This window comes from Carassius auratus, chromosome 49, assembly GCF_003368295.1.
Source record: "Carassius auratus strain Wakin chromosome 49, ASM336829v1, whole genome shotgun sequence".
Lineage (NCBI taxonomy): Eukaryota > Metazoa > Chordata > Actinopteri > Cypriniformes > Cyprinidae > Carassius > Carassius auratus.
Window position 1 is genome coordinate 15,123,801 of NC_039291.1, and position 23,314 is coordinate 15,147,114.

General features: G+C 36.6%; 1 protein-coding gene across 2 annotated transcripts in view; it reads right to left on the bottom strand.

Annotated features, from left to right (window-relative positions):
• LOC113066332 (piezo-type mechanosensitive ion channel component 2-like) overlaps nucleotides 1-23,314 on the bottom strand; it is a 113,548-nt gene that overhangs the window by 39,894 nt on the left and 50,340 nt on the right. Inside the window, exons 5-18 of one of the 2 annotated variants that reach the window (XM_026238234.1) lie at nucleotides 21,031-21,175; nucleotides 16,594-16,876; nucleotides 15,563-15,776; nucleotides 10,423-10,591; nucleotides 10,143-10,262; nucleotides 9,078-9,113; nucleotides 8,889-8,997; nucleotides 7,426-7,577; nucleotides 7,111-7,341; nucleotides 6,216-6,330; nucleotides 5,272-5,465; nucleotides 4,446-4,594; nucleotides 4,190-4,363; nucleotides 3,646-3,836 (exon numbers count right to left, since the gene is read on the bottom strand). In XM_026238234.1, coding sequence (XP_026094019.1) covers nucleotides 3,646-3,836; nucleotides 4,190-4,363; nucleotides 4,446-4,594; nucleotides 5,272-5,465; nucleotides 6,216-6,330; nucleotides 7,111-7,341; nucleotides 7,426-7,577; nucleotides 8,889-8,997; nucleotides 9,078-9,113; nucleotides 10,143-10,262; nucleotides 10,423-10,591; nucleotides 15,563-15,776; nucleotides 16,594-16,876; nucleotides 21,031-21,175 — 2,282 coding nt within the window. Of the gene's footprint in view, nucleotides 1-3,645; nucleotides 3,837-4,189; nucleotides 4,364-4,445; nucleotides 4,595-5,271; nucleotides 5,466-6,215; nucleotides 6,331-7,110; nucleotides 7,342-7,425; nucleotides 7,578-8,888; nucleotides 8,998-9,077; nucleotides 9,114-10,142; nucleotides 10,266-10,422; nucleotides 10,592-15,562; nucleotides 15,777-16,593; nucleotides 16,877-21,030; nucleotides 21,176-23,314 lie in introns of both variants that reach the window. The other variant, XM_026238233.1, reaches the window with a different exon arrangement.

Consider the following 23,314-nt stretch of genomic DNA (forward strand, 5'->3'; position numbering starts at 1 on the left):
TAACACACTGCAGTATTTATTCATCTTTCTTAATTTTAGTTTATGAAAATAGTTGTTTAAGTTTTAAGTGCATTAATTAATCTGAGCAAGCACATTTTTTTCTAATGCATTTATAAATGTTTATATTAACATAAACTGAGATTAATGAATGCTGTTGAAGTATTGTTCATTCTTAGCACATGTTAACTAAAGTAGTACTAATCATAACTAATGAACCCTACAGTAAAATTTTACCAAGTAAAAAAAAAAAAAAAACAATAAAGCTAAACAGAACATAACAACTTTAGACTAAAATGTCTAAAACTTAAAACTAAATCTAAACTGAAAAAATACAAAAAGGAAAGCTAACTCAAATCTTAATAACTATTAAACTAGTAGTGATATAATGCAAAAATAGCACTGGTCTGAGAGTAACACACATGTGAGAAACACTTCAGCTGATGATTCTGTGCAGAGAAACACACACAGAGCAGTTTGTCAACATTATGATGCTCAAACAGCCAATAATGCCTAAAATATCTCAAAACAGTCATAAAACACAGCCACCCACCGATGAATCACAGCCACATGTTTATGAAATACATAACAACAGTTTGGGAAAGCAAAGTCTGAGTCACAGCTGAAAATACTGTGTAAAACACAACATGTGCTTTTACTAGACGTTAACAGTCCTGAGGTGTTTACACATTAAACAGGTCTAGAAGCTTTAATTCTGCTCTGTTTGCTCTGCTAACAATAAAAGCCTCTTCCATTCGTATCGCTCCAATATAAGTTCAGATTTTTATAGTTTTATAGTGCGTTTCATTCAAGCCAGGATATAAACAAATGATTTGGTCTTGTAACTTAATTTCATATGCTTGAATGATGCTTCTGAATCAGATGATAGCATCTGAATGATACAATCCAGTTTCATTGAATTACTCCTGAATGAATATTAATGGGTACAAAACGTTGTTTATTTTCTTATTTTAAATGTACTCTGATTTCCAAACTTCTGTCTTAGTTTACATCTGAGCAGAGATGAAATATGACACATTGGATTTCTGTTTGATGGAGAGCGAGAGCGAGAAAAACACTTTTATTCACTACAGACTAATTTTTTTATGCTTTTAATTTATGCTTTATTCTAATATTGCATAAAAAAACAATATATATATTTTTTCCTAAAGAAACAAACAAACATCAAACTAAAAAAAAATCTTATAATTATATAAATTATAAATTAATAACAATTTTCTTTATACAAAATGTTACTTAATGAAGATTTACTTACTTTTTACTTTTTACAAAGTAATTTCACCATAATCAAAATTTAATAATAATAATAATAAAATAATAATAATAATAATAATAATAATGTCTCATTTGTTATAATTAAAGTACATCTCTCTTTTTATTTATATTTTTTTCCAAACTTTCTAATTTTGCTATGTTTTTATTTAATATTAATCAATCATTTTTATTTTCCTAAAGACATACATTCATACAAAGTAGAAAGAGTTAGGGGTCGCCCAGCCCACAGCTCTACAAATATCTGTCAGCGAGGCGCCACGAGCCAGCGCCCAAGAGGATGCAACACTTCTAGTTGAGTGAGCTCACAACCTGAACGGGCAGAACACACCTTGAGCCTGATACGACAGGGTTATGGCATCCACAATCCAGTGGGCCATCCTCTGCTTAGAGACAGCACTCCCCTTCTGCTGGCCTCCGTAACAGACAAAGAGCTGGTCTTTGGTCCTGAAGCTTTGTGTCCAGTCTACGTAGCATCTCAATACTCGGACAGGACAGAGCAAAGCCAGGGCTGGGTCTGCCTCCTCCAGGGCCAGCACGTGCAGGTTCACCACTTGGTCTTTGAAGATAGTAGTGGGAACCTTAGGCCCGCAGCCGGGCCTGGGCCTCAGGATTACCTGGGAGTCAGCTGGCCCAAACTCTAGGCATGAATCATCGACCGGACACAATTGCGTCGCTACTGCCCGCTCCACTGTGGGAATCGACAAATAATCCCCTTCGCCGTCGAGGGTGGTGAGGGAGGAGGAGCCCACAAGCCGGTTTCTGGCAGTAGAAGGTGGTCATGCACTTCAGGGAAGAAAGGCACCATGGTGGGGGTGCTGAGAACCAGCGCAAGCCACCTCGAGAAACCAATCATCCCGCCTCGAGGGCTCGGGATGCGGTGGAGATTTCCACTTGAGCCCTACCCTCTTGGTGGCCCAGGAAAGCATAGCGGTCATTTCCGGATCCGATTCAGACTTTACCACCATACCAGAATCCGAATCAGAGATCGACATCTGGTCGGGGGGAGCCAATGGATACCGCTGGTACGCTCTTCGAAGAGGGCCTAGCACGTTCCGTGGGTTGCTCCACTGGATCGGAGGTGAAAGTCGGGAAGTTGGGAAGTCGTGGCCTAATGGTTAGAGAGTTGGACTCCCAATCGAAAGGTTGTGAGTTCGAGTCCCGGGCCGGCAGGAAGGAATTGTGGGTGGGGGGAGTGCATGTACAGTTCTCTCTCCACCTTCAATACCACGACTTAGGTGCCTTTGAGCAAGGCATCGAACCCCCAACTGCTCCCCAGGCGGCGCAGCATTAATGATGAACACTGCTCCGGGTGTGTGTTCACAGTGTGTGTGTGTGTTCACTGCTCTGTGTGTGTGCACTTCGGATGGGTTAAATGCAGAGCACAAATTCTGAGTATGGGTCACCATACTTGACTGAATGTCACGTCACTATCACTATCACTATGAAAGAGGAGGGATGTTCCCCAGATGGTTGGTTCCCTGCAGGGTTTTTTCCACCACTGTAATCCTTAAACCACCCGTGCTACTGCTGGAAGTGGTTCTCATCTGTCGGCTTCTAGAACGAACCCCAGATAATGGCACCGCAATAGGACTCCGCCCCCCTGAAGGTAGCAGAGCCTGGTTCACAGCTACGAGATGGACATCTTCCTGCAGTGGGAACATAACTCATCCAAGAAGACCACCTCAGCATGCTTGATGCCCAGACACGTGAGGCAGTGATCATGACCATCACCCGGCGCCAGGTAATGACTACGCAGGTGAAACGGCATCCTTATAAGGACAATCAGTTGTCTTTAAAAAGACGCACCCATGAAGCTCTTTTAGAGAAATTTTCTCTCTAGGAAATGCTCTTTTAGTGCTGAGGCGCACACTACTCGACTCGGGAACAACCGCGGCTGAGACGTCGTCTCGCCAACACACAAAGGTTCCGAGAGCGTCCTGAACTCGTAGTTCACACCAGACATAGTTAGAACGATACTAACACTCGGCTCCGAAAGCAAAAAGCTGGTATGCATAGCACCTGCTGCCTTATTATACTCATGCTGTGATCAAAGGCAACTGGATGCAGTAATTCCATGCTTAAGTGCATTGGCTCATTTAGTTTACACTCAAAGTAGATTGGTCAATCGAAACGATATCTCAATTTCCAATTTCGTCGGTCACCGACGTGACATTGAGAGTTACCGACTGAAAGAGAACTATTTGTTCTTCGGTAAGCATTATTTGCTTTTTGAGAAACTGAACAAAAACTGTTTTTAAACCCAGAAACCATGATTTTTAATTAGACCACTATTAAACTGTAATTTAAAAACGTTGCGTTCGGTTCGCTTTTTCTGCACACAGTCGTATCTACCTGAACCCTGGGCCTGCTCCGGATCTGCTGTCTCCGAGCAGCTGAAGTGTGGCTCAGACATCTCCTCTTCCTCGTCATCATCCTCCTCCTCCTCCAGATCTACTCTCTCCTCAGGCTCCTCCTCGTTTATGGAGTCGAACGAAGGTTTGACCATGGAAATGTCCACCAGACTGCCATCCAGATGAACGAGCCTGACAACGAGGAAAATCACACTCATGACGAGACACTCCACTCATTCTACACAATCTACAGGATTTGCACCAATTACAAACAAAAAGCTGAACGGAGAAGTATCATTAAAAGTAACATTAACCGGTGTTGAGGATGCAGGATTATTTTGTCCAAGGAAATCTTTTCAGAAAACACGATGGAGTCTCAAACTTGGGAGAAGATTCGTTTTTTTCAGAATTATGTTTAGCCCTAACATAATTATCAGGAATGCCTTAAGAACAACACTGCTCCTTTCCTGGAGTCAGAGTCTAGAACTGTGTCTGAAGCTGGTGATCCTGGTTTGATTTTGTGCTTTAAACAACCGCCGCTGTACCTGGAGATAGTGCTCTTCTGTTTGTCTGCCACAGATTTGATGTCGGTGAGCTCCAGGAAGCGCTCGTGGAAGTAGTGCAGATGAAGGATGCAGACCAGCAGGAACGAGGTGGGAATGAAGATCCGCGTGAACAGAGCAGGAACAGAGAACTTCTCCAGACCCAGATCTTCCAGCCTGCACAGAAGAGGAGCTCGCTTATCACATACTGTAAATGCTAATAGGTTGAGTGGATACGGGGGACGTCTCAAACGCATACTTCTCTCTGCTCATGCCTGTCATGTTGGACCAGACGTTTATGGAGGAGTCAAACTGGAAGGTGTAGACCAGGATGAGCACCAGCATGGTGTAAACGACCACTGACATCCAGAAATACTTCAGCATCCAGCGCCACTTCTCATAGTGCAGCTGAAACAGAGTCAGACAACACATGAGCGGAGTGTGGAGAGACATCAGCTGCTCCACAGAACTACACAACAGTAGATGACCCGGGGAAACTACCTAAGACTTCTTATCACACGATTCTGACTTACTTTCTCCTTATTCTGAGACTAAATGTCTTCAAACACATTTTTTTTTACAGATTGCCGATTTTACATCTTGCCATTTTTTATTTGTTTGTAAAGGTAAAATGTAAATGCAACTTTTAATCTCAAAATTCAGACCTTTTTTTTTTTTTTTTGAATTGCAAATTTATATCTTTAAGTTCATGTCGTAAGACTGACATTTTTCTCACATTTCAAGCTTTTTTCTTTCTTGCAATACTGAGTTTACTGTATATCTCTCAATTGTTTTCTCACTATTGTTTTGTCTGGTATATATCTAATATAAACTTTCTCACAATTCTGTCTTATTTGGAATTCATTTTGTATCTGCATTTCTATATTGCAGTATTTTTTTTTATGTAGAACTGCAAGAGAAAAGTTCAAATTTCATTTTTTTATCCTGTGGCTTAGACAAGATTCTGTAAGAAGACCTAATGTCCTTATTATCAACAGCTCTTACACAGGTGTTATTTGTTAGAGATGAAGCGATATCAGTACACCGTTGTCAGAGTTATCAGAGCTCCAGAGCACAACACAAACCTGATAGAGTGCCACGCAAAAGAGAAACATCATCATGTAAATGATCTTGTACATGACGATGCGTCCCTCAAAGCTGACGAAGAAGAACATTCCTCCACAGATGTAGATCCAGTATTTGTTGAGCATAGCCATGACTGTACGGCCCAAAACATCCATCATCTCTCTGTGTCCACCGGCCTCGTCCTGCAGACCCTCTGTAACACACACACACACACACACACACACACACACACACACACACACACACACATACATTAATTGTATTTCATAATAATAAATAGTTTGTGAAACGTGTCAGCAGTAACCTGGCCAAATGTAATTCATTAATCTCTATATGAGGATATCTGTGATGCGAGAGATAAAAATATTTGCAACATACTGTACACACAATTTTTATGGAAATGGTAAATACAACAACATTTCTGTGACAATGCACACTATTCTATCTGTTAAACGCCACCTGGATGGAAACAGCAAAGTTTGCAAACTTTTGCAAGCATTTTAACTTTGCAAAAATGAAACATTTTATGCAGACTTGGCTTCTGGTAACAAAACCAGTGTTAGATACTATTGTATTTTTATTAGTAATTTGAATTATTATTTTTTTTCTTTTAATTTGAGTTAACATTTTGGAAATTTCTTGTCATCTTTATTACTTTTTATATAGATCTATAAAGTTTCAATACATTTTTGGTTTAGTTTTAGTTATCTTAGCATCAAGTTAAACTAAATGAAAATGGCAAATGTTGCCTAGCTGAAATGAACCTTTTTAAAATTAAATTAAATTAAATTAAATTAAATTAAATTAAATTAAATTAAATTAAATTAAATTAAATTAAATTAAATTAAATTAAATTAAATTAAATATAATATTTTATAATATTTTATAATATTTTATTTTAGTTACATGGGTAAAGTAGCTGTTTGTGTGCAGGTGGACTGACCGATTTTGTGTTCCTCGACTTTGACGTCAGACAGCTGTGTTTCATCCGTCTGTCTCTCTCTCCTCTCCGTCAGAAACTGCCTCACCAGCAGCCAGAAACTGAGGAGGCACAAGGTCTGCACAAACACACACAAACACAGTCAATTATTCAGACCGAACACAATCACGGAGCATCAGTGATTCACTGACGAGAGGATGTGTGTGTGTGTGTGTGTGTGTGATCAGTGCCTAAAACTGCCTTAATCAGGATCAACAGAACCATACAGAATGGATCAGTACTTCAGCAGCAAACACAATTCCTACAATACACCAATCTTCAATAAATAATCAGCTTTACTATAACCAATAACCACAATAAACAACTCTTCCAACACTGTGTCCCAAACAAGCACAATCACAGCCAATCAGAACACAGTGTGCCTCATCCAATCAGATTATTAAACAGGAAACATCTTTTTTATAAGTTATTAAAACACACACACACAATTAAAAAATTAATTTATGACAAAACATTGCAATCATGAATTAAATTAAATTAAAACATATATATAACACATATCTTGTTTGAACTTTCTTAAAATATTATTATTATTACTATTACTATTATTATTATTATTATTATTATTATTATTATTATTACTAGTACTACTACTTTAAGAATTATATTTTAGTATACAAAAGTCATATATTTCTGTCATAATTTCTTCAAGTTAAACCAGACTTTTATTTTGACGGGTTGTAATGAAGGTCTTCCAGTTTAACTTTTATTCAGCAGGATTTCTTTATTTCTGCTGTGTGATGACTCGTTTAAAAACGTCCCAACCTTATCATTTTATCACAATATGACATCGTTTATGGCCCAGCTGTAGCAGACACATACAAACACACGGTCTTACTTTCGATCCCAGTTCCCGGAAAGGCACTTCTTTCTTCAGGAAGAGTCCAGGAACCGGCTGCAGCGACTCGAAGCTCCAGATGTACTGCAGGACGATGAGCAGGTTCCCGTAAAACACCATGAACGGAGAAGTGATCATGGAGTATTTCCTCCGGTCCCTCACCATCCACAGAACACAGGACCAGATGAGGAAGACGAAGGTCAGCCAGCTCACGTACGTGATGCTCCAAGCCTGGAGCGTCAGGAGAAGAAGAGATAACCACGGTTCACGAACTGAAGCGGCGGTGTAAAGCAAGCGTAGTGAAGCAGGACTCACCATCATGGCGATGAGAGCACAGATGTAGCTCTGCTTCATGATGAACCTGAAGGCCTTGACCGCCGCGTTCACACGAACAACACCGAACGACTGAACCTCGGGAAGCTCGACATACACCGAGTCAATCTCGTAAACACCGCAGTCAACTTTCTCTGAAAAACAAGCGTGTGTTTTGAGCAAACAGAGGCCACTGACTGTGAATCATCTAATATCTCAGCCCTCGATGGTGAATGGAGGCTTTACATGTGTATATCAGGAACATTCAAGACTGAATTCCCAAGAACTGACAAAAAACAAACTTCCTGAAACATCTAGGGAATAGGGATGTGGATGGGAATACTGTGAGACTATGCACTGTGTTTGGTAGAGAAACTAATAATAACAAGCAATAAACAAGTCATTTGCACCTAAATCTTTATCAGTAGTTTAATCTTGTTTTCCAGTAAATATGTCTTAATGTCCCCAAACCAGCATAACTCTGCAAGATACTGTTTAAAACAATCACAAAATAATATACTTGAAGATGTAAATTTTTTACACCACTGGCAATCTTTTCTTTTAATTACAAACCAAGTTAATAATAATAATAATAATGATACAGTTATATAGAGATACAATTTATTAATATAATTATTTTATATAGATTATATCATATAAACAAAATGATGATTATAATGTTATTAAAATTTGGTAAAAATTGTGTAAATTTGGTGAAACTTACATCCTTCTGGTTATCACCCCTCAACCCTATTTCATTAGTAAATAATAATATTAATAATAATGTTAACACAATATATATATATATATATATATATATATATATATATATATATATATAAACTGAAAAGTCTTTGCAATTATCTGAACAAACATATTTGCAATGCATATATATATGTATATATTTATTTAATTGATACTTTTTTTATTATCTTGGATAGGGATGCACGATAATATCGGCACAATATCGGTATCGGCCGATAAAAGCTTAAAATGACCATTATCGGTATCGGCCGATATGAATATTTCTGCCGATGAGCCAAACCGATATTCTCCAAGTGAAATAATTGACCTGTTTTTCAGATGTGAATGTCTGTCTACATTTGTAAAATAATAAATTTATGGTAGAATCAGTACAGAAGAGATACATGGATTTCTCTTCAGTAAAATTAAAGTTTAAATATATCAGTATATATTTGTATATATATCGATATCGGTATCGGCATCAGCCAAAATTATTTTGAAAATATCGGCATATCGAATATCGGCCAAAATCCAATATCGTGCATCCCTAATCTTGGATCAACACTGTTGGTTTTTTAACCAGTTTGTATTTGGAATGACATAAAGGGAAATAAAATTGCTTGAAAATGTCTGTCCGCAAACAAGACTTTTCTTCTCTTTTTATTTCCTGTCCGCATCTAGACTCCGTGTTGAGCCACAGGACGGGGAGGAGGCTGACTCACGGTCTCCAGACTGGGCTCGGTCCGCTCTGTAATGAGGCGTTGAGTAGAGCTCCACAGACCTCGGGCCGTTGAAGTCCAGCGAGGCTCCGTTCGACGTCACGATCAACACCTGAGACAGAGCACAGTCAGAGTTCACACTGCTCACACGTCTGACAGCAGCACTAATGACATCTGATCACAAACACACACCTCGGGGGTGCTGCGGCCGTCTCGTGTGGTCAGCAGCTGAAAACACAGACAACAACATATCTCTCCATAAACCACAGCTCCAAAACAACTCAGAGGAAATATATGCGTGCTACACAAACAATCATTCCTAACGCTTAAATGGAGGAAGATTGCATTCGTAGTGATGCACAGAAAATTCAGGATGCACTTGGCCAAAAACAAAAACATAATTTTTAATACTACAGTACTAATGATGATGATAACAATGCAATATCAAAATACTAAATGGGTAAAACTTTAGTATAGGTCCAATTCTCACTAATAACTAGTTGCTTATTAACATGTCTATTATTAACATATTGGCTGTTTATTAGTGCTTATAAAGTACATATAATACATGACACCCAATACCCTAAACTTAACAACTACCTTATAAACTATTAATAAGCAGCAAATAAGGAGTTAATTGAGGCAAAAGTCATAGTTAATGGTTAGTTAATAGTGAGAATTGGACCCTAAAATAAAGTGTGACCACTAAATGTATTTTCATTTCGCTAAAAACTGAAACTAAAAAAAAAGTTATTTAATAATAAGTAAATGAATCAAATGCATTTAATAATCAACAAGTTGTACAAACATTTAAATTGCACATAAGGCTGTTTTTCCAACTTTTTTGCAATAATATAATCATGTTATTAAACAATCTAAAATATATATATACACACACACACACACACATTACATTTTTATATTTATACTTACACTTTTTAATCTATATTTTTTTATCCTTATCTAATCTATACCTTGTTTTCATGATATATTTATCAAAAAATATATAATATAACAATAATATATAATGCAGTGCATGCATTATCAAAATGCTTGTCTCTAGAGTTTTTTTATTTTTATTTTTCTTTCTAGTTTATGGATACTGAATGAGGTCAATGTGAAGTTATGTTGTTTTATCACAGCTGAACTTGCTGTTTTGGCCAAATATTCAGTGTTCCTGTAATGCTGGTGCATCAGTACAGACTGAAAGGAGCGATGAAATGCTGAAGCGTCAGATGATGAGAGTCGGTCTCCTACATGTCTCTCATCTGTGCGATAATGAGCCATTCGCCACAGCTGCCTCTTCTTCTCTGCGCTGTAAACGACAGGAGATTCTGGTTCCTCTCGTCCCTCCGTCGCTCCCTGCTTCTCTTGGACCTGCTGATCACAAACACATCATATTCAGCTTCTTACAGTTTCAGCTTGAGGTCTAAGCTCAGACGAGTAAAGCTTAGGATCGATCCGTTCCTAAACAAAAACACAAAAGCTGTGCTCATTCAGTGTGTGATCAGGTAAACTGATGAGACGGTAGTCTGACCGTGTCTCCTGACTCCTGCAGCCAGAGGCGGATGAGCGTGGCCAGAGTGTAATACAGCACCAAGAGCATGATGGGATTGACAAAGTGATGCCACTCCAGGTCAGGGTTGACTCTGAACATCCAGGTGTGAGAGCAGTCCGTCTGAACCACGGGAGAGATGCCAAACAGACTGAGGAGAAGATGAGGAAAACAGCGTTCATTCAGAATATACACAGATACATATACTGTATATATGAAGAGCTGGGGAGTAACTGATCACATTATAAATGTCTTCACGATCACTGATGCATTCTTGATGAAAAAGCATTAATTTATTTCAAAAAATGACCTTAGACTTCTGAACGGCAGGAAATATGAGATATAAACACCAGCGTCTGAGCAATGCTTCCCGCACGCAACAGACACACCAACACTAAAGCATTTGCTTTTAATCTCCGGGTTTGCTAAATCAGCATTTTTTCTACCCAGAACCGAGTCTTCTCTGGCGTTTGCACATATTTAGAGCTCATCCACAGATCTGCTTCTGATTGAGCTGTTTCTGTGATCTTTCGGCTCACTAATCGCCTCTAATAAAGTGTTTCTCAGGTTTAGTTTGAGGAAGAAACAGCTAAATCCTGTAAAAAACACTTATTTCTGTGGTTGAATGAAGGGGTTCAGTCAAGCACACTTCTTTGCTCACTCTTTCACCTTCTTTTATTCTTCTCCACTCATTGTGTTCCTGAAATGTGTTTCGTTGGGCCTTCGCTGTGGTTTCTGAGCTCGGTTTCAGACCTGACTGTAGTATCTGTGTCTTTGAGGTGTCAGGATGTGGATTCGTTCGGAGGTCAGGATGGTTGTTTGCTCACGGTTTGGTCGTTCTGAAGTCTAATCTACTGTAATGGAGAAACCCCACACAGACAGACCACGCTTTCAAAGTCTTCAAGGTCTTCAGTGATGCATTCAGCCCAAAAGCATCATTTCGAGGGGTTAGAACCAGCAATTTTGGGTCAAATGGAGATGTATATATATCAAATGAAAGCTGTTGATGAGCTGCTAAAAGGACAGAAGTGAATTGTTAATAATTGTGGAGTTATTCATTAGAAACCAAAAGATTTAACTCTGAACAGACTAAGCTAAATTTGGTGAAACTTACATCCTTCTGGTTCTCACCCCTCAACCCTATTTCATTAATAAATAATAATAATAATAATATACATTTATTTGTTTCTTTTTTATTTCATAGTGTCAAAAACCTATGAATGTAAATGTATTTTATTGTATAAATTTTAGCATTTTGCACATTTTGTTAGATTTTAATAATTTATTTTTAGAAGTTAATTTATTTGATTATATGTAATAATAAAAGATGTTGTTGATGTTGTTTTACATTTTATTAATTAATTAAATTAAATTGAATTACATGTAATAATAATAATAAAAATTATTAATTATTTTTAATTGTTTTTAGTATTAGTATTATTATTTAGCGGTTACATTTTATACATTTATTTTTTTTAGGAAATTGTTGATTTCATTACATGCAATAATAATATTATTATTATTATTATTATTATTATTATTATTAATAATAAACGGTTGCAAAGGGGTGGGAAATATCTGGTAAATTTCCAGAAACTTTCCAAAAATCCTGGAAAGTTTGAACATTTCTGGAATGTTTCTGAAATTTACTGGAAATGCTCCACCTTTTTGCAACCCAGATAACACACTTATTTGCTTAATAGAGAAAACCCAAACAAACACGAGTTGTGCGTTTGGATGGATGTCTGCAGCAGATATATATATATATATATCCCAATGATTAGAAATGGCCAAGCTGTCCCCTCAATATCTGATTCCTTGCGCTGCTCTGCTGCAGATCATTATGCAGCGCTCAGTTTTTAAGATGATTTTATATTATATTTTTAGTTCGGTCTGCCTCAGTCGTATTACATCACTCATCAGTGTCAGAATGACTGAGACGGCCAATCAGATCACAGGAGGCGGGGCTTACTCTTCACAGAAGCACAGCGCCAATTCCTGAACAAAGCGTGGAAAAGGAGCGAGGAAAGATGGAAATAGGGAATAGTAAAAAGTTGAATATTTGGTAACTGACTTTCTATAGAAAAGCTAAACTTCAGCGATGAGACAAGACACATTTTACACACACACACACACACACACACATATATATAGACCTTTTAAGAAAAACTATTTTTTTTATATATTTCTTAAAGATTTTGCAAAAAAAAAAAAAAAAACTTAATTAAAAAAAAAAAAAAAAAAAAAAAAATATATATATATATATATATATATATATATATATATATATATATATATATATATATATATATAAATATTAGTATTTTAGTATCATTGAGATACTATTATAGTTTTTATACATTTTCTGAAATAATCCAGAATTTTCATATGTTCTGTTTTCATTTTAATTTAAGTTGCATTTTTAGTACATATATTGTGATTTTATTTTATTTTTTCATGTTTATTAGTTTTTTTATTGCACGTTTTAGTTATGTTACTTATAATATATTTAAAACATATATTTATAATTAAATATGTTTAGTACTATATTAGTTTTAGGTTAAACTAAATGAAAAAGCTAATTCCTTGGCAACTTTCTGAAATAAAATAAGTTTCTTTTAAACATTTTATTTTATATCAGTTTATTTTAATTTAATTTAAGTTTCTGTGGTTGGTTATAGTTTTAGTTAACTACTGTATAATATATCTGGCTCAAAGTGGCTAAATATCAGATTTTTGTTTTAACGTAAACCAATCTGAGCACTTTTTTGATGTCCCTCTCGGATGATTTATTAATTATTAAAGTCAGTCATGCTGGACTGCATCACCACAGAAGAGAAGTCATACCTGTTTGAAACCACATGAAAGTGAACGATCACAGAGTCAAATCTGAGAACGTACAGCTTCATAAACAGCTGACATCCCACAATCCTGAAGACATACACAAACACAGGTTTGGAGAGTTTGGGTTTCTGTTCCTGCTGCACTTTACTCAGACACGAGGTCTTTCCTGGAGCCAAACGCTGGGCAGACGCCACAGAAAACACAGAACTACATCAAGATCTCTGAGAGCAAACTGAATATTGACTCTTTAAATCAGACTTCTGGAAACAGAGTCCGACAGTGTCGGCTTGAACCTGGTTTCTGGTGTGAGATGCAAACCCAAAGTTTAAATACAGCACTCAAATGATTTAAAGACGAGCCCAACAGGCCACAGAGGCTTTTAATGGACCTTTTCTAGCCAGTTTCTCACATGCTACTAAACACACATGAGCTCTTCAAATAAAGAGAGAAAGTCTCTGGGGCTCGGACTTTTTCATCTTTTCTACTTATGCACAAATAACTCTCAACATGTCCACAGTAGCCCTAAAACACTTCATATCATTCATTCTTTGTCAAATTTTTTAATGCTAAATAACTTAATCAATTAATAAAAACAAACAAATAATTTATAGCATGTGAGAAAAACAATTCATGACATTATAAAGATAATATATTTGCAATATTTTTTTTTTGTGTTCATTATTTCAAGCAACTGCTGAAAACTCATCTCTCTCGAACCTTGACTTGACTTCATCCTATATATATATTTTTTTTTTCTTTCTTTATTTAGTCCTTCTCTCTCTAGCTTGTACTTATTTGAACAATGTCTAAAACTTAGTATTACAAGCACTTTCTGTGTCTGTTTGCCGCTTTAAGATGAATCGCTTTGTGTATCCCCCAATTATAAGTTACTTTAGGTAAAAGCGTCTGCAAAAAAAAAAAAAAAAAAAAAAAAAAAAAAAAAAAAAAAAAATATATATATATATATATATATATATATATATATATATATATATATATATATATATATATATATATTTACAATAATAATTGCAATATTTTCAGGAGTTTTTATTTCATCAGATCTAATAATAATAATAATATATTTATTTGTTTCTTTTTATTTCATATAGTGTTAAAAACCACATATGTCAAAAGAATAAAACCATAATGATTCATCTCTTTTTATTATTATTGTTATTATTGAGTTTTTACAATTTTTTTTTTTTTTTAGGACTTTATGTATTGCTTCGTCAAATGTTATAATAATAACATATATTTATTTGTTTGTTTGTATATTTAATTAAAAAAAAGTACAAAAATATTTTTTTTATTAAAAACTATGACTAATAGAATAAAATCTATCATGATTTAAATAATAAAATTATTATGAATAATCTTATTATTTACTTTATAAATTGTAAAAAAGAAACACACACACACACACACACACACACACACATATATATATATATATATATATATATAAATATATATAAATATATATAAATATATATATATATATATATATATATATATATATATATATATATATATATATATATATATATATATATTAATGAAATGGTTATTAGTCAGCTATTGAATGACTTATTTTATATTTTTATAGGAGCCTGATAAAAATGTTCATTTGAAAGAAAAATCTCAGATGCACTTAGAGGTTTCTCCAAGTCTTCATATATATATATATATATACACACACACAGTATATTTAATCCCGCAGACCCCATAGTTTAAAATCCCCAGCTCTAGAAGATATTCTCTGTACGTTTCAATTATCCACTGAAGTCCAGCCTTTCATCATGAAGCAGCTTGAGCAGATAAGCACACATGACTGCGTTCAGGGTAGTTTCCTAAATCATCCTGATTGAGCTCCTCGGCCACCAGACGCTCGCAGGCACACGCAGGATTCCCGCTCGGCCGATCGTTTAATTCAATTCTGCTTTTGTGTCTGATTGTCAAGCAGCAGCGTAATCTCATTGGTCACAGTAAAGGGATCCGTCCCGAACAGACGGCTCACGCTGCATCGGTTTAAGCTTGCGCTCGAGATGTAAACCTTTTATGTGCAAAACGAGCAACAGCATGAATCACAGCATTCAACTGAAGTCCTACATACTGCAGCGAATCTGAACACGTTACGCTCAGAGCCACAGCCTCGACGGGATGTTTAAAGACAGGGTGGGGACGCATCTACAGGATTGACAGGGCTCAAACCACACCAGCGTTCACATCCCATTAACTCCAGCTCTCTGACAGGTAACAGACGGTGTCGTCTCACCTGGCGTAACTGTTTCCAGGAGGAACGGCGTCCTGGAAGAACTGGAACTGGTAGAGATAGAGCACGATGAGGTGTCCGGCGCTGAAGATGGCCATCAGGACACACAGACAGCTGAAGAGGAGCGGGTCGAACCTGCGGCAGAAAGACCACCAGGTGCACAGCCCCAGGAAGGTGAAGAAGTACACCGTGGAGGTCAGAGACGGCAGCATCATCCCTGGAACAAGGACACGTTGAGAGAAGTCATTTCTAGAGCCAATACTAAAGGTGCAGTGGACTTTGTGTGCAGAAAACATCCATTCAGTACCGAAGCGATGTAAAAAGTCCAATTCAGACCAACTGCACGGGGAAATCTTTCTCCCTTACACAAAACGTCCAATTATGTGGATTCCTAATTAAATGACTATATTGTTTGCCCTTAAAGGAATAGTGTACCCAGAAATGAAAGTCTGCAGAAATTATTTTGAAAATGTTTACACTGCTGTCTCATCAGTGGATGCTCTGCAGTGAATGGGTGCCGTCAGAATGAGAGTCTGATAAAAACATCACAATAATGAAAAAGTGCATCTGCTGTCGTCTCTCACAGATTAGTTTAGATCTGTTTAAACGCTGCTTGATCTGTGCAGATTTCTCTCCTGATTCAGACCAGAACACTTTTTCACTGGAGGAAGTGTTATTCTGGATTATAGACTCTATGTGTTTGAGTTAAAATCATCTTAATGCTGGATGTGTTTCAGGTTTTGTCTTCTCCAGATGTTCACTGATGGACTGGAGCGCTGTGGATTATTGTGATGTTTTTATCAGACTCTCATTCTGACGGCACCCATTCACTGCAGAGCACCCATTGATGAGACACTGATGCAGTGATACATTTCTACAAACCTGAGGAGGAGTAAACACTTGGGTAAACTTTTCCTTTAACTGTGTGAAGTTTTATTTCTTTTAGTTTGATGTTTGGGATATAACAACACACTTGATCTTGTTTTCATCTTCAGTTGATAAATGAATGATTATTGTGTCTCAACACGACCTACCTGTGAGCCCCAATAATATGGTTACGACTACTTTTCCTGCCGTGGTAATCAGATTGCCAATGATTTCTTTGAGTTTGGACGCCACGTCTGCTATTTGCCGCAGGATCTTCATTTTGGTACTTTCTTCGACATCAGCCTCCTCAAGTTCTCCGTCCTCTTCGTCCACTTCCTCCTCCACAGGAAGCTCACAGTCTTCATCGCCCAGCTCGAAGTCTTCGAACAGCAGATCATCCTCAAGCTCCAGTTTCTCACTTTTCTTGTTTTCGTCCTCATCCTCCTTTTCCTGAAATCATGAGGAAGGATGTTCACAATGAATCATAAAAGAGTTACAGAAAGTGCAAGATTCATTTTTTTTCTTTATAACTTCCAATCCAATTGCAAAAAAGCATCAGTGACATTTATTAGAGAGTTCAAAACACTCCTTTGTTTCTGTCTGATCTGTTGTAAGATGAATCTGGTCTCTCTGAGGAAGAGCAGAGGAGTTAAAGTGAGTCTCCGGCTCTCCCCGGCACAGATATAATCAAATTCAAACCCATAACTCAGCAAAACTCAATTGTTACCATCAGAATAGACTTCAGTTACAAAGACAACATCCGTGAGGTTCAGATAAACATTTTTTGGGTTGTCCTGTGATACTCAAAACCAGAAATTCAATGGAGCCTTATTTTGAGATATCAAATGTGGCTCAATTCTTTGGGGAAGGTGAGGATGGGTGAAAGATTGGGAGACCAAATGATGCCAGATGAGAGATCCGCTCACAGAAATAAAACACAGGTTTCAGGACAGATTTGCTAAGGATTAACAAAACGTCTGATTATATGAAGTTGGCTGCATGTGAGGAATCCAGTCTGAAAGTTAGTTGTGTTTCGGACGTTGTCTGTTGGTTCAGTGATCAAATCAGAACTTGTTGAAGTCATCTCATATGTTCTAAGAACGTTCTTTGGTAACGTTATGAAAGCATTGCTGAATGATCGCTCAGCTGTTTCTTGGTTATGTGGACTTCAGAGAAAATATTATCAGTCCAATTTTCTCATTTAGAAAACATTATGGGAAACATAGTTTTGATCAGTTAGTTAATCCAACTAAAATGTTTCAGTAAAAAAAAAAAGTTCTATGAATGATCCATTTCTAATGCTGTTGTGCTTTTGTAAAGGATTTGTGTTCGTATTCATAATTTATCTAGAAGCAACTGTTTGTTAAAACACCTTAATGCTGGATTCGTTTCTTATAAACACAGCTTTTGTCTTCTCCAGATGTTAGCTGATGGACTGGAGTGCTGTGGATTATTGTGATGTTTTATCAGCTGTTTGAACTCTAAATCTGACGGCACCCATTCACTGCAGAGCATAAATTTTTTGTTGAAGTATTTTTTTTTAAGATAATTCTTGTCATATATTGGCAGGTAAGCCAAAATGGTTGGTGAAAGACACAAACCATCCCAGAAAAACTCTTCATTTCATTCAGAGGAGTGTATTTCAGAAATGCTTGGCGCTTGTATCAAGCAATCAAAGTGAATAACTAAGAAACACATGGAAGTGATGGAGATTCCCGACGTGAAAGGTGATCGTCAGTGCTGTCCGTGGTGCTGAAATCAATAATGGATATTAATGTGATTTGCTTTGGTTTACCTCTTAATGAATTAATGATTTAAGTAATTAAAATAGATAAGCTAGGCCAATTTATTTAACATTATATATTCAATAATCCTGAGATTATTCACACTGTTATTTCCCCTTCTGTCAATTTTTAAATCCCCATCAATCCAACAATTGAGTATTCGTTTAGTTTCTGTGGTAGCCCCGCCCACAGCAAAACCTCATTGGTCAAAATTCACACTCCTAACTGTATAACAAAGCTCCTTTGATTGGCTCTGAAAGTCCCCAAACGCAAAGCAGACAAACAGTTGTTTATTTACAATCTAACAGCCTCTCCGCGGATCGTCAAAGTGTTTACCATTAAACATTCATCACAGTGAGTTCACAACAAAATAAATGCCATTTCTAAAGGGTTCAAAACGGTAGGGTTCACTTTCAGTCAGGGTTACGAAACTAAAACCATAACCACAATAATAATAATACATGAACTCATTTTCATAACTCCATCCATGCACAGAAGTTCATGTCTATCAGCAGAACATCAGCTATTTCCATCATGAGTCAAACACTATCAGTAATTCTAGTATTTCTCCTTCATTGTGGAGTTGTATGTCTTATTCACATCATGGCCTGTTTTTCTTGGAAGAGCTACTGCTAGTTGTTTTCCTTGGTTTCTGTAATAAGAATAATAATATTAAAACAACTTGACTTCATCCGCACACCTTTAAACACTTACAGCGTGGTCTTAATTATCTGCCTGTCACGATCCATAAAGGTCTGAGCATGTGGGACAGCGTTTTACCAAACGCCTTAGTGTCACATCGAACAATGATGCCAGTTTTAACTTCAATACAGATCTATATGGCATGTCACCTATTCAGAATAGAATTAAACTCATGAGAGAATATGGAATATGAAATATAAAGAAAAAGAATCAGTGTGTACGAAAAAAAGGCAAGGTTGAGGGGGTTGGTAACTTTAGCACCGCCACCGAAAAAACAACACCAGCAAATGTTTTCCAGATGTGAACCTCCTGAACACACACACACATACACGTGCACGCGTGTGTAGGCATGCAAATGCATTGCTAACAGCATTGAATAAAAGTGAGTGATTAGGAAACGTGGCCACTGAATGACAATGCAAATATCTGATGATTTATGTTGTGTTCATATGGTTTAAGGTTGATACCAAACCCAGTAGCTTGTATAAGCCTGATTATAGAGACCCAAAGCAGTACAAATAATATTCATTACATATCGTATTTACATTTGACAGACCACGATTTCATGTCTGTAGTATTGTCTCATCAGTGGATGCTCTGCAGTGAATGGGTGCCGTCAGTTTATGAGTCCAAACAGCTGATAAAAACATCACAATAATCCACAGCTGTTTGGACTCTCATTCTGACGGCACCCATTCACTGCAGAGCATCCACTGATGAGACACTGATGTACATTTTCAGCAAATCTTCATCAGTCTTGTCAGTCTCTGAACATTAAAAGTCCTGTTCATCGATTTTATTTTACAGTAGCTTCCCAAACCCGCAGGATTCTGATCATTTCTGTTTGCATTTTTATTTCATCATTCGTTTTTCTAAAGCACGTTTTTTTAGCTAGTTTAGCTCCATTATGCGTCTCCCTCCGCTCAACGTATGTTTTCACAGGAACTGAAGGATCTTATACGGCACAAGATCAAATTCAAAGCAAAGCACTTAGTGGAAATCAATACACTCAAAATATTTGCATTCTTTCTGGATCAGTTTGCTGCTCACACACATTATATTTAAAAGATTCGGTGTATTTTTAGACGGAGTAAGTGAGAAAGCGATCTCTTGAAAGTGAATTAGGGCACATTAATCTCCACTAGTTTATTTGTGCAGAAAGTAGTCTTGACTTATTGACACGAAGAGCCCTTTCTGACTTCAATCCACATTTATAAATCATTTCAGCCAGAGGATAACAGTGACTGATTCACTTTATTATTATTATTATTATTATTATTATTATTTCAAGGAATGTCACACAAATCTAAATATTTCTTGAAATAAATGTGTTAATTAGTTGTTATATTTTCTATTGATAGGGATCAATTAAATATATTTCAAACACATAATTCAGATAAAATAAAATTTAAACCACAGAAATGGGGGGGGGGGGGAATGAAACATGCAGTACTTTCTTTAGATTAAAAGATTACATTTCTTCATTTTATGAATTAATTTAATTAAACACATTTTTTATGGTGAATTTGAACAGAATAAATGAAAATAAAAAAATTTATTTGGTAAAAAAAAAAATCAACTCTATTAAATCACCTGGGCTAAAACTAAAAGGTAGCTTAGTCTGTAGAGTTTAAACAAACAGCTTCGATTTCTATTAATTCTTATGGTCCAACAAACATGTGGAATCCATCTGCAATAGTTTATTTGACAAAACCAAAAACAAAAATGCATTTATTTATATATTGCACATTGTTACATTTTCTTTTGATTACATAAAAAAAAATGACAGTTTCATTTTATGAATCTCTTTAGACACTATTTTTGATGATGAATTGTCGTTGAATCATACTGAATCCTGATTACATACAACAGAAAACAGAAAATCAATCAAATAAAACACATTTCATTGGGCCAAAATGAAAAGGGAGTTTATTTGTCAACAAACAACTTCATTCTTGAGGCTAACAAACTAACAAACATGTGGTAGGCATTTCTTTTATTGTGAGGAATACTGATATGGAGTGATATTGTTTATCAGCTACTAGACCTGAAACACTGGAGAGGACTGACTGCTCACTCTAGTGTTGTTTTCAGGCGTCTGTGTGTTGTGTTTCTCACCTGATTGTCTTCCTCGAAGTCGCTGTCGAGCTGAGACACATTCTCCAGACTGCGACACAGGAGCCACGTCACCAGACCCACCACAAACATGCCGATGTCCGGGATGAACACTCGGATGCCATTCCCGGCGTCTGCACCTCGGACACTGCGGCGAGATACACACACACACACACACACACACACACACACAGAAGAGTTATTAAAGACGGCGTGTAAAAACCCATCCTTGACACGCACCTTGACACGCCGGACCGCTCAAAAAACAGAGTCATGTTTAGATAGCGCCACAGAGCCTCAGTGTTTGCACTCTTTGGGAAGTCATGGTTTACTTACAGGTGTCTCTGCATACTTTAACGTAAGAAATGACACAAGATAAATGTTTAGGGGAATTATATAATGTAGAACTGTGTCCGTTCCTCTTGAGCCAAACATTTAAGCTGAATTTTACGAGTGCTCTTAGTGCAACAATGAGCCGCCTCTTAAAAACACACAGAACCGCTGTGTTCTGCAATAAAAGCCTGTGACTCCCAGTGTCCTCGCTCACAGCGCTGGCCCGTCTGGATCTCATTTCCGCACTCGACCTCCAGTTTTCATGAAACCAATGCCTTCAAGCCTCAGGACAACATCTCTTCAGAGAGCGGCCCGACTCCTGCTGGAAACTGAAACACTGCTCGTTCAGATCTTTACACAGCAGACGTTTGCATGACTCTGTGATCCCAGCGCTTTCAGAGTCTGATCAGACGACCATTTCAATAGACCAAGTCCAAAAAGCTTGAACACAACCATAAACATATTTTGAGGTTGGGAAAATATGACAAATACAGTCTTATGTAGAGTATAATATAAGTGCTACTTGATTATTAATCAACAACAACAACAAATGTATGTGTATTTTAACATTATATCACAGTGTACTGCTAGCTAGAAGCAATTCAATTGACTTATAATATGTATTATGACTTGTAATATCTTAACTTAAGTTTCTTAAACACTAAATCATAATAATGGGTCATATTTTTTTTTGTTTTTATTTTTTTTTAGCAGAAGAGATTAAGGGTTTCCTTAAATGTATAACAGTCTGGATATTTTTCCATTTTTGTTGGTTGACAACATAAAACAATCCAGCCTGCACTGATTTCAAAGCAAAATCCAGACCCTTGCGAGAATTAACCATGGTTTTAATAATAAATAAATAAATTTATAAATAAATAAATAATTTTCAAAAATAATAAAAATAAAATAAAAACTGGTTATTGTAGTTAAACCACAGTAAACACAAATTAATCATGTTTTTTTTTTTGTTTTTTTTTTTAAATAACAGCTTATTGTGGCTAAACCATGCTAATCACAAATTAACCTTGGCTTTGCTACACTAACATTAATTTAACCATGGTGTTCATAAAACTATGGTTATACAAATTAAAATCAACCCACCAAAAAAAAAAACACACAAAAAAAAACATATTTACTACACTTTTACTATAGTAAACTCATGGTTAATTTTCGTAAGGGTGTATTTAATTGTAACACAGTACTGTTAATTCTTGTTAATTCTTTCTCAATTCTGTATCAAATGTAATAAGATAAAACACGTAACCCAAAAATAAGAAGCAACTTTTATCGAGCTGTACACAAAAACACCAAACTGCAAGAGTTTAGTGTGAATCACAAACAAATTATGAGACGGTTCTCCAAGCAAATTAGTTTCCTGAAGTAATCAGTATTTTGAACAAATCATTTGAGTTAGTGATTCAATGACTCACTCGTGCTGCCACCTACTGGACTGACAGTGTAATAATAAAACAATAATGATAATAATTCACTGTTTGCTCTTAAATACAACCTGATAATAAAACATTTAAAATTTTCATCTGCAAAAGCTACCTTTGCCTTGTTGTCAATTGCATAACACCGCACGTAAATGTTTGCGTAGAATCCCTGCTTTCAAAGCAAAGCTTCCCTGACTATCCTCAATGCAACGGCTTTGAAGTGTGCGATATTTGCTTCATAAACTGTAATAAGTGGCAGACGTTATGGTTAACTTGCTGAAAACAGCCCAAGTGTGATTGGCCCATGGTGTAATGATGTCTGCTGTATCTAAACAGTTTACAGCGTTGCTCAGACAGGCCTTTCATCTCGACGAGCTCATGAAGAGAAAACTGTGAGCAGACGCAGCTAAAGACAAAGGAGGAGGGCCACAGATGGCACTGATTTGGGTAAAAGCAATGAATTATGGGAACCACTGAAAGCCAACCTTTAGTTTCACTGCTAGACACTGAATGAG